A 12729-nucleotide genomic window follows, 5' to 3' on the forward strand; every position below is an offset into this window, starting at 1 on the left:
TAATATAATACAAAGTATAGTGTTATAAATGTACATACATTTAAAAATATATATATATAATATAAAAAACAGGATTTACGATGCTGATGACTATTTATAATGTAGGGGGCGGAGCTTCAGATTCTAGAGACCATTTGATTGGACAGAAAATCTGATGAGATGAGTGAGAAACTAAGTTTTGAATGCTTATATCTTCTAAATGCGAATTTTGTCATTGTTTTAGAGCACACTAGCTTATAGATAACAGTCAGTAAGACCAACATATTAAAACTAGCCTACTAAAAGCCAAAAAAAAACTTCAATTTTGATTTCATGGGGACTTTAGTTTTTTGGGGGGGGGTTTGTAATTGGATTCAAAAAGGTAATATAATACAAAGTATAGTGTTATAAATGTACATACATTTAAAAAAATATATATAATATAAAAAACAGGATTTACGATGCTGATGACCGTTAAAACGCGTCATCATCACACTCTGTGAAAGCTCGCGCTCCTCTCCGTTAGGCGGCGGAATGAGCCTGGATCTCTTGCTTGCAGAATGTGGCGTGTAGTAAAGAAGAAAAATCTTCCTCAGCTTTGGATCAAAGGTAGCACTAGCACCTTAGCAAACAATCCCAAGATAGTATTTGGTCTCTATGGTGCTTTTCAAAACACTGTAAAGCGCTGAACCCTGGACAGGCCAGCGACGTTATCAGAACTAGCACGCGCATGTGACGCGATGAGAGCGAGAATTAGCATCTGCTGTGAACTCATGCTACATAGCTAGCTGCTTCTAATAGGCATTACCTTTAACTCTTTTTTTTGTCCTTCATCGGTTTAGTTGCTCAGTTGTCAACAACAGTGTAGTTAATACTGGTTGGAGGTACCGTAGCTTCAACGTTGGCTAGTCTGCGGTACTTTTGCCTGTGAATGTGTAAGATGTTACCCGAACACGCATAGCCTTTCCTACTGTCTTGTGGAGTTTGACATTTAATGCCAGTTCTGACAAAGAAAAGCTCTGGTGTTCAAAAGTTCATCGGACAGCATGGGAATAATACACGAGACGGCATCTTAGCGCTTAGTAGACTTCGTTCAACATCACGATTTTGGTAAGATCGCACCTGTACGAGCCTGTTGAAGCCAGAAAGAGAAGATCACGATCAACATCATGTCCGAGGACACCATCGTGGACAGGTTCATTAAGGTAAGCTGGCTAATTAATGTACAAAAAGTAAACAGTTCAGTCTTTCCATTTCTGTAACTTCTAATAACAGTATTTCCATTAAATGACGAGTTTCACTAATGAACTGCTGTCTGTAGGTTACATTGTCTTGCATGTCACACGGCTACTAACCAAAATGAATAAATCAGAACATTGACATGACATCAGTTTGAGTTAAAATTGTTTGTGTATTATCTTAAAGATTCCACTAAGAAACAATCTGACAATTCCACTAAGAAACAATCTAACAATTTAATGAATAAAACAATCCCAGTAACAAGACCCACACTGTTGTAGTATTGCAGTCAGATATTACAGTATGTTGATGTCATCTGAGGTCATTTGCACTGCAATGCATCAGTGAGACGCACGGTGGCGCCACTTGCGTTTAATTGAAACGAGAGTAGATTTGTCATTAGTGGTGTATTAAAGTTTTTTTTGGGTGATGATTGTATAACAAATAATGAATAAGTACATGTATAACTGAAGTTGCTATATCAGTACAAAGAATATGCATCCTTTTCAAAGTGTGATCATCATACAATTAAAGGTAGGGTAGGCAATTTGTTTAATAATTCTTTTTTGTTATTGTAGTTGAATCGCTCTTCACATCCTATTAGCAATCAATAATAGAAGTGGTCTAAATACACTCACCGGCCACTTTATTAGGTACCCCATGCTAGTAACGGGTTGGACCCCCTTTTGCCTTCAGAACTGCCTCAATTCTTCGTGGCATAGATTCAACAAGGTGCTGGAAGCATTCCTCAGGGAGTTTGGTCCATATTGACATGATGGCATCACACAGTTGCCGCAGATTTGTCGGCTGCACATCCATGATGCGAATCTCCCGTTCCACCACATCCCAAAGATGCTCTATTGGGTTGAGATCTGGTGACTGTGGAGGCCATTTTAGTACAGTGAACTCATTGTCATGTTCAAGAAACCAATTTGAAATGATTAGAGCTTTGTGACATGGTGGAAGTAGCCATCAGAGGATGGGTACATGGTGGCCATAAAGGGATGGACATGGTCAGAAACAATGCTCAGGTAGGCCGTGGCATTTAAACGATGCCCAATTGGCACTAAGGGGCCTAAAGTGTGCCAGGAAAACATCCCCCACACCATTACACCACCACCACCAGCCTGCACAGTGGTAACAAGGCATGATGGTTCCATGTTCTCATTCTGTTTACGCCAAATTCTGACTCTAACATCTGAATGTCTCAACAGAAATCGAGACTCATCAGACCAGGCAACATTTTTCCAGTCTTCAACTGTTCAATTTTGGTGAGCTCTTGCAAATTGTAGCCTCTTTTTCCTATTTGTAGTGGAGATGAGTGGTACCCGGTGGAGTCTTCTGCTGTTGTAGCCCATCTGCCTCAAGGTTGTGCGTGTTGTGGCTTCACAAATGCTTTGCTGCATACCTCGGTTGTAACGAGTGGTTATTTCAGTCACTGTTGCCCTTCTATCAGCTCGAACCAGTCTGGCCATTCTCCTCTGACCTCTGGCATCAACAAGGCATTTCCGCCCACAGAACTGCCGCTCACTGGATGTTTTTTCTTTTTCGGACCATTCTCTGTAAACCCTAGAGATGGTTGTGCGTGAAAATCCCAGTAGATTAGCAGTTTCTGAAATACTCAGACCAGCCCTTCTGGCACCAACAATCATGCCACGTTCAAAGTCACTCAAATCAACTTTCTTCCCCATACTGATGCTCGGTTTGAACTGCAGGAGATTGTCTTGACCATGTCTACATGCCTAAATGCACTGAGTTGCCGCCATGTGATTGGCTGCTTAGAAATTAAGTGTTAACGAGCAGTTGGACAGGTGTACCTAATAAAGTGGCCGGTGAGTGTATGAAAACTTGGACATATATCTGTGGAAGTCTCAGGACTAAAAAAACTGTTCATCCAATCATTGCGTTCGGTCCGCTGTGTGCGTTCATGTGTTTTGAAGGAGACGTGGCTTTGTAGACGCTCTGAGAGGGTGGGATCTCATGATTTTAAAGTTAGCAGCTCTAAAGTCTGGAACACACCAAGCCGACGCCGACGAACTAGCGCTGATGAAAGCCGACTGTGTTGTCGCCTCGCGTCGGGGGGAAAAGCTGCACTTGAACACACCGAGAGAACTACAGCCGACTGTCAGCTAGAATCGCGTTCTGCGCCGGTGTGTAAATGAGGCAACTGTCTATTTCTGCAGATATATTCGTCTATATTCGTCATTCAAAAAGGGAAACCGACGCTGCAGATACACACCGTAAACAAAGCAGTGCGCGCTTACCGTTTTGAATATCAATCCTGCTAAACACTTTCTTTATTCCACTCCGCTCATGTTAATATTGAAATATTCGCCAAGGAACACTCAGTAAGATGACGTAACATAAGAACAGCCTTCTATCGGTACCGTTTTGACTACTTTGCTCGCTGTTTTGCTATTATTCTCGTGCACTGACTCGTTCACTAAGCCGAACAGCCAATCAGAGTTCCCTCTTTCACCGACGGCCCGACGCTGAAAAAAAGCAAACGAGGAACAATTTCAGCCGACGGTGCGGATCACACTGAGAAGACTTAGTCGGCCGACGCACAAAAACTGCCCGACGGCCGACCGTCGACTTGGTGTGTTCCAGGCTTAAAATTGCCAACCCTACCTTTAAAGCTGCAGTCGGCAAGTCTGGCAGATTGAGTGGACTTGGGCAAAATTTTGAATGTTTACAACTCTCATGCCCCTCCCCCACTATCAACGGCTCACCCTCCCACAGAGTTCGTGCTCGTCAGTGCGTGTGCACCAGGTTATCTGTGAACGCGCCCGTCTCATCAGCATCCATCAACATCATGGAGTATTTGGAGGTATGCTGTCCTGGCTAATCTACCGATAGATTGCAATTGCTAACGTCATTTATACTCTAAATGAGCTTATTTGATTTTCCGCCAACAATCTTCGTTACAGCGCGAACTTCAGGCGTGTGCATGTGTGATTGTAACGTGCGCCCGATCTGTGATTGACAGTCAGATCTCACACCCCCCTGCACTGATTGGACCCAATGATCCGGGAGCTGTGGATTTTTGCAAAACAAATAACACGCTCCAGGTGGAGTTAGAAGCTCGGGTTGTTTTCTAAAACCACTTTATTTATGTTGTTCTGTCGGATTATAGTGTCGATTTCACTGAATATGATCAAAAAAATTTTGCCGACGGCAGCTTTAAGTACTGTGTAGAGTGGCTTCTGGGTAAATTGAGAATAATTTTTTTATTATATATATATTTATATATATATTTATAGTGATCACGGTTCTGAATACGCAACTGAACAAAATGATATGTACTGTAATTTACTACTTGTCCTGACAAAATGTTAAATCCTTTTGTTAATAGTCTACATAGTCATGTCTATATGCAGTCTATTTAAAACAATGGTGTTATCAGTTTGAATGAATGATTCTGTGACTCACTTATAAATACTTCACTTGTTTCATTACTGGATGAATCAGCATTTTTGAACTATTCAATGCAAATAGGCTACATTTTTTAACAGTCACTTGTCGCCACCTACTGGTGTAACAATGTAATGTTTATTTGAAGTGTCAAGTTACTTTCAAAAGGTGACTTACTCTATTTTAATCGCTACCGTAGACATCAGTGTTTATATCCAGACTATAAACTTTTATCCCAGTCGGCTACTTGTTTTTTTGTTTGTGTTTTGTAACAGAAATAATGATACTGTGTGTGGTTGAAAAGACCAATGCTAGGTAGATTACTTACAAACTGTAGTTTGTTACTGATTACAAATTGCATGACAAAAACTGTAATTAGTAACAAACCTTTAGGTAACTTTGATTACTTTTAAGATTACTGGTTCTTTTGGATTTTAAGAATGATCTCATTGCAGCAAATAAAGTCAAAAGGGAAATATCAATGAATAATCCACTTGTTATAATTAATTATAAATATTTGGATCAGTTATCGAATTATCTTGATGTAGCCTAATTAATACTACAATCAATTAATCTGTTTGTTCAGCAACCACTCAGTATTGATCCTCTATCAATTCTGTGGCCACAGAAAAATAACTCTTTCTTAGCATGTAGCTGTGATCGCATCGAACGATACTTGCAATGCCTTATGCCTGGTTCAGATTACACGATATTAGCCGATTTTGGCACGATCTGTTTGACGTAGGGTGTCGTGGGGATTCGTAAACGACAACGGGCGTCGGGACGCAAAATTTGATTGTTTCATCTCGTATAGTGTGTGTCATAGCGGACGGCAACCGACGCCGCGTCTGCGATGCTTCACGACATCACGATAAAAAGACTAGCATGTTATTTATTTTTTCGGTCCTACACGACGGGTTCCGTGTGAGTTAGTGTGGTGTGCGTGTATGTATGTGTGCGTGTGAGTAAATGTGAATGAGTGAGTATGTATGTGTGACGCGTGTGAGTGAGTGAAGCCCAATTTATACTTCTGCGTCGAACTCACGCCGTAGCTACGCCGTAGGCTGTGTGTAGTGCGCGTACCCTGACGTGCACCTCTCCAAAAAATGTAACAACGCGTCAATTCTACGCGAACGCAAGCGCTGTGATTGGTCTGCTAGAACTCCTCCCTCATATTTCTCATGTTCCCTCTGCATGTGTAATTGCGCGACAACGACGCAGAAGTATAAATGAAAACCAACGCGTGGACCCTAAACCAACGCGTAGTCGAGTGTGTAAGTGCGTATGTATGTGTGCGTAAGGCTGATTTATACTTCTGCGTCGGACCTACGCCGGAACCTCTACGCTATAGGGCCGTTACATAGTCAACGCGAGCTACGCGCTCCTTTTCATAGTACACAAGCGTCACCGGCGATGTGTGAAATGCAATACACCGATCGCGCAGCAGGGGGTAGTAGAGTCTAGAGTCGGGTCACGTAATATTCAGATCAAAATGGCAACTGAAGAGGAGTGCATATTGCTGATTTTACATCGGCGGCAACAAAGGATGTATACGAACAAGCTCGCATAACTTTTCCTCTTCGCCCGCCATTGTATTAAATCTTCTTCTTCTGTAAACATAATAATATACCTTTTTATGTACATTACTTGCAATGTCGCCCCCACCGACAACGCATAGTATTGCGTGCATCGGCGCGTCGCGTATCAAAAACTAGGATGACACATTTGGCTACGCATCGACGCATTATGGCGGCCGAAGCGTAGAGATGTGTAGCCTTGCGCACGCGTATGCGTACCGATGCGTTGACTATGTAAGGGCCCATAGACTACGCGTTGGTTTTAATTTATACTTCTGCGTCGTTGTCCGCGTTGACGCATGCAGAGGGAACATGTGAAACCCGAGGGAGGGGTTCTAGCAGACCAATCACAGCGCTTGCGTCCGCGTAGAATTGACGCGCTGTTACATTTTTGGGGAGGTGCACGTCAGGGTACGCCGAAGGGTACGAGCGCTACACAAAGCCTACGACGTAGCTACGGCGGGAGTTCGACGCAGAAGTATAAATTGGGCTTAAGTGTGAGTGCGTAAGTTGTGTGAGTAAGTGAGGGAGAGTAAGTGTGCGTGTGAATGAGTTTGTGTAAGTGAGTGCGTTTGGTTTGTGTGTGTGTGAGCGAGTGAGTGAGTACGTGCCATATTGTATGTATGTTCCGCGAGTGTGTGTGTGAGACGGCACGCTTCTGACATGTTTCTTGTCCACGACGCAATAAGATTTTAGGAGTCAAAATCGCGTAATCTGACACACTGACTATCGTAACAGACCAAAAAATCGTGTAATCTGAACCAGGCATTAGCCGTTGAACAGGCGTCCGGATGCAATCTCAGGAGAACGTCTCGATGGCTCAGCAAGTCGGTGGTGATGAAGTTGCGATCAATCACGAAGAAATGATGATGAACTTGCAGTGTTAGTTTGACTCTGTAATGGTGGAGGAAGATACAATGGTTGTAACTTGAGGCCCCTCCGGCCGCGCACCGGGGGAAAGGTCCCGCAGTCGGACTGGATGTCTCCACTCTTTTCACACGAACAGCAACCAGGAGGAGGAGGAAGAGGAGAAGGGTTACTGGGACTTCTGTGGAGGTCACTCCTCCAGGGGGTCAGTGAGCCAATGTTAACTTAAACTTTCGAAGGAAAAGTTTATGACCCTTTGTCTTTGAGCATGGTGTTTTGCATATTGGAGTGGGCTGGCAATTTGTGTCCTTTCATACATTGCGAATTAATTTACTTTAAATTAATTACGAATTAATATAACAATAATACAATGCTTGCTATGGGGAGGTGATGTACACCAGTGTTTCTCAACTGGTGGGTCGGTCAAAGAAACATGTTTTTTTTTAAGCAAGACTTTTATTTTGAAAGATGTGCGTTAAAGCTGTTTTGACACTTCTGTCAGATGTGGTAAAGAGTGCCTGAGATACTCAGTATCTGCAGTCAGAAGTGATGTTGTCAGGCTACATGTCAGTAGTAGGCGTGTTTCCATTACAGATTTGCGCAAAACTTTTTTTCTAAATATCAATAAAAAACTATTGCGAAATGACGGCGTTTCCATTAACCAACCGATGTTATGCGACTAAAATGTAATTTTTTCCTCTCGCGATAAGTCATTCCAAAAATCATGGCAACGAACGTTGGAAGGTTTATATATATCAGAGCACTAGACATTATTATTATTAATGGAAGGAGACGTGGTGTGTTATCCAAGCATTATTGGCAAGGTAAGACCCTTAAGGGCCGTACACACCAGGACGAATATCAGCGCGCGTTATTCGCCAGCGTTTTTCAACGCGTTTTTTGTGTTCACACCCAAGCGATTTTTCTCTGACGATGAGCCGAGTGAACATGCAAATTCATTCCCTGACATTAGATGGCGCTTAATGTAAACAGAAATAGTCCTATTTTGTAGTCGCTGTCGCGCTTGTCATAGAGTTCTTTATGTTCCGAGACCAGCAGCTCTACATTCATCTTGCCTTGCATCTTTCTCGTCTTATTTCTTTCCGGCAGTGTAGACGCTACTTGGCGTATATCTTCTTCACCGTTACGTGTGTGTGCTCGGCAAGACCGTTTTGTGTTTGAGCGCCACCAAGTTGTGTTTTACTGTAACTTCAGAAGCTCCAGACACGTGAGCAAAAGCACCAATCTCATTGGTCGGATATTTTTTTGACGCGGTGCGTCAAACCAAAAAAACGAACCCAAAGCGTTTTTTAAAAAATGCCGCTTTTACGCGTGGCGTTTTTCGCGTCGGTGTGCACACTCACATTGGCGCCCTTTGTTTAGTCACGAGGCGTTAAACGTCAGCGAATATCGCGCGTGAAATTCGTCCCGGTGTGAACAGGCCTTTATACTGTGAGCGGCACATATGAGGAGTTTCTCTGTGTTTCTCCCTCATTTCTGCTCCGAGGTCTTGATTGTGGCATTTCTTTGAGGTTTATAATCCAGTATTCCTGTAATTCTTTTTTCTTTTATGAATTTAATAAAGTACTCTGTCTCGTATTCTGTCCAAACGCACCGCGCCTTCTAAGTCAGGTGTCTGTAAATGCGCAAAAACTGTTTCCATTGCAGTTTTGCAAAATATTCCTTTTTCGAATTTCCTGAAAAACCTCCTCATGCGAGCGTAAAAACTTTTTTTTTTTGCGATAAACAGGAGTTTTTGACGTGTTTTCAATTCGCAATTTCAATTTGCGCAATTTGAAGGGTAATGGAAACGCGGCTACTGTATTATAACTTCATTTTCGTAACTTGTACAGCGTCGCAGTTGTCAATTAAAGTACCAATAAATTACGCAACTGCTACGTGTGTTCGCTGTGAAGGGTTTGCAAGCAGGTTTGATGTTCATACTATTTATCAGAATCAGTGTCCGTATGTTTTATTAGCAGTTCATGCTAGTATCGTGTATTTATTACCATGGTAAAATACCACTTTATTTTCCCTCAGTGTTTTTTTTTTTTTTTGCGTATGTTTTTAAATGACTATTGTGGCTCATACCAACTTACCTTTATTGTATTAACAAAAAAGCTACTTTGGGACTGCTATTTAATTGCTTAAAATGTATGTTTAGTTAGGTGGGACGGTGCTTGTTTTATAATATTTTATATATATATTTAGGAATTAGGTTTCAATGTCTAAAAAAATGGGTCATGGGAAAATGTGGGTCCTATGGTCAAACCAGTTGAGAACCACTGATGTACACCGGTGTGTAGGGCATTAAATGAGGATTAGTTTGATAGGAAGCTTGGTATAGATGAGGCTACATTAACAAGTGGTTCTATCATAAAGCATGCATAAAACAGTACAACAGACACTATACAAGACAGTGATAATCTTACACACAATGTCCTGGAGATATGCATGTTCATTCATAGAAGGTTTGCGTATGAATTAATGGAAAGCAGTGGTTTTATATGGGCCTTGTGTGTCTTTTCTATGGCCTGTGCTTTTGCTTGTGGCCACCTTCCCCCACCTGGGATGTCTCTGATGTCCACTAGTTGATGGACTAGTGTCAGCCAGAGGGAAAAAAAACTGATAATGATCAGTGGAAGAGCAGACATCTCGGCGCCGGCTTGGACCGTTGCTTGTTACGGTCTTGAGGCGTCTGTTGGATTATTCATTAAATATAATGAATAATTGTGTGTCTGATTGGTCCAGATGCTACATCATGATTCCCAATGCAGAAACCAACCATTACTACTTAAGGCAAAATAATCAATTATATGTAATGCATAATATATAATAATGTTGGTGGAGTGAATTGAATGAACTGTTCCTAAACGCTCTGTGTGTTCTTGTTATAGGAAACATCCATCCTGGAAGAGTATAACATCAATTGGACACAGAAGCTGGGAGCTGGGATCAGTGGTCCTGTGAGGTATGTGGTTATGTCTAATCTGCACATACCAAAGACAACAAGTGTACAAAACAGAAAAGAAAATATATTGATCTTTTCACTCCGGAGCAGCTGTTATAATTACAGCTAATCCCGGACGAGCACCCATTAAATGTTACGACCCAAGATGATTTAATTTTGTCTAAGGATTTTCAGGGAGTAACATTCATTTTGTCACTGAAGATCTTTAGAAAGTACCATGTAAACAGTGGTAATAATAATAATAATAAAGCAGAGTATGAACACTGATTTATTCTTCCCAGCCCATAAACACAATAGGAAAATAAACTCTAAATGATTCCAAATATAAATAGTCCAACAAAAACAAAGAAAAATACAATGAAATTCACCAAATAAAATGAAGAGCACGAGTGTTGCCAAAATCAAAGAACTAAATAAAACAAAACACCTCTAACTACAACCATGAAATCTAACCTCGAAGGTAACCTCTATACCCGTGTGACTGGTTTTGTTATCCAGGGTCACATATTTGTGTAAAATAACACGGGAAAGAGTTGTATGTGTTTTCCGGTAAACAGCATAAACCTCATCTAGCAGATGTAGTTATTAGCCTCTTTCCCACTGTAGATGTAGGTGTGTGTTTTCAAAGTTAAGGACTGAAATCATTTCCTGAAACAGTGAAAAAAAAACCTTTAAAAAGAAGTTTTGCTAAATATAAAAGTCCACCTTCAGCTCGTGGTTTACATGTCTTTTTGCTGTGAAATCTTTACTGATTTTTTTTTATAACGTAAGAAGAACTTTTGGTAACACTTTAGTTTAGGGTCCAATTCTATTAGGGTCCATATTACTATGATATTAGCTGTTTATTAGTACGTATAAAGCACTTATTAATTACCATATGTTACATCCCTTAATCCTACCCAATACCTAAACTTAACCATGACCTTACTAACTATTAATAAGCAGTAGTAAGGATTTTATTAAGGCAAAAGTCGCAGTTAATAGTGAGAATTGGACCCTAATCTAAAGTATGTTAGCAATATTTCAAGATGAACACTAACTTGACTGAAGCCACTTGTTTTTCCATACATCAGTTTTTAGAAAAATCATGAGTATCAGATATGATCATCAGGCTTTTGAGGAGGGTTTATTTGTTCATCTCTCAATCATCATTGTATTGCATTGCATTATGTTTTAAAACTACAGAGCTTTGATCATAAAACTGAGCATTTAAATATCATCTTACCAAGATATATTATTGCCAGATAAAATAACAACTGATATTTATATGCGTTTTATGCAAGTAGCTGCTATATTGTTATGTGTGACTTACAGTACAACATTTTATCTTACTTTTTTGCCATATAAATATCAGCAGCTGCACCAAATCGCATATTTTTGCTCAGTTTGGGCCTGAGTTATTTTTTTTCCTCCTTGAGTTTCAGCTTCATATTCTCACTATATCGGACCTGAAATGAGACTCAATTTTATTAAATACGATACTCAAGAAAAAAACACAAATGCAAACTTGTTTTGTTGTCTAAAAGTTCAATAAAGTGTTCATTTAAAAAAAAAAAAAAACTTTTTTTTTTTTTACTATTATTTATTTCATATGTCAGACTTTACAGGGTTGAGACATTAACTGATGAATTGATCTTTTTGTTTTTCAGGGTATGTGTGAAGAAGTCGACACAAGAACGGTTTGCCCTAAAGATCTTGATTGACAGACCCAAAGCACGCAATGAGGTAGTGAGCACTGTGTGCATGATTTGATTTCTTGTATTTGAAGAACTTGTCTGTCTTTTCATGTTAAAGGGATAGTTCACCCTAAAATGAAAATTAAGTCATCATTTACTCACCCTGGTGTTGTTCTAATGTCGAACACCCTTGTTTCTTTTATGGACCTTTTTTTATATATATGTCGCGCTCGTCCATATGGCAGTGAATACTGACCAGCATCGAGCTTTAAAAAAAAAAAGATGCAAAAGTATCAGAATGATCCTTTTGATCACAGGAGTGCGAGCCGGACAATTTATTTTTTATAAATTCTCCTTTTGTGGTCCATTAATGAAAGAAGGGCATACGGCATTAGAAAAACACTAGGGTGAGTAAATGATTGAATTTTCTTAGTAAATGACTTAAGTTTCATTATAAAGTGAACTATCCCTTTAATAACTCTTTAACCCTTTATGACCTGCCATAGAACAATTCCACCAGAGTATATCTTTGTATTTTTACATGCTGTGCTGTCATTCTTTTGAGCATTTTCATATGCCATACATCAAAATAATCCTTACTCTCCCAATTTGAAGGCTATGTTTGTAAAAAATCAATAGTAACTAGATAAATATCTCAAAAGTGCAATAAACAAAAAGAAAAACAATTTTAATTATTTATTTTTTACATATTTTATTCAATACAAAAAATGGATAAATGTCAACCTCAAACTTGTCAATGTGAAAAACGTGCATAAAACAATTTAAAACTACACAGAATTGATTTGAACTGTTTACATAAATTAGTTTTGAAGATACACTCATTTTTACACTCATTCAAAAAAAGGGAGGGGAAATGCCATGTAAAATATTCAATTACATTTGTGGTCAAACAGATAACATTTTGCTTTTGAATATTGATTGAACATTGAATTGGTTAAAATATAAAATAAATAGATGAGCAGACGTATAGTTCATCATCATCGGA

The 12729-nt window shown here is 39.8% G+C and overlaps 1 protein-coding gene across 1 annotated transcript in view; it reads left to right on the forward strand.

Moving 5' to 3' along the window:
* Positions 1 to 526: 526 nt before the first annotated feature.
* Positions 527 to 12729, forward strand: part of mapkapk5 (MAPK activated protein kinase 5) — a 35276-nt gene continuing 23073 nt past the window's right edge. The window contains exons 1-3 of the mRNA XM_056232791.1: positions 527 to 1184; positions 9974 to 10047; positions 11697 to 11772. Coding sequence (XP_056088766.1) covers positions 1149 to 1184; positions 9974 to 10047; positions 11697 to 11772 — 186 coding nt within the window. The 5' untranslated portion in view covers positions 527 to 1148. The remainder of the gene's footprint in view (positions 1185 to 9973; positions 10048 to 11696; positions 11773 to 12729) is intronic.

The sequence above is a fragment of the Rhinichthys klamathensis genome, unplaced genomic scaffold (genome assembly GCF_029890125.1).
Source record: "Rhinichthys klamathensis goyatoka isolate OS25496 unplaced genomic scaffold, OSU_Roscu_1.1 h1tg000356l_1, whole genome shotgun sequence".
Taxonomy (NCBI): domain Eukaryota; kingdom Metazoa; phylum Chordata; class Actinopteri; order Cypriniformes; family Leuciscidae; genus Rhinichthys; species Rhinichthys klamathensis.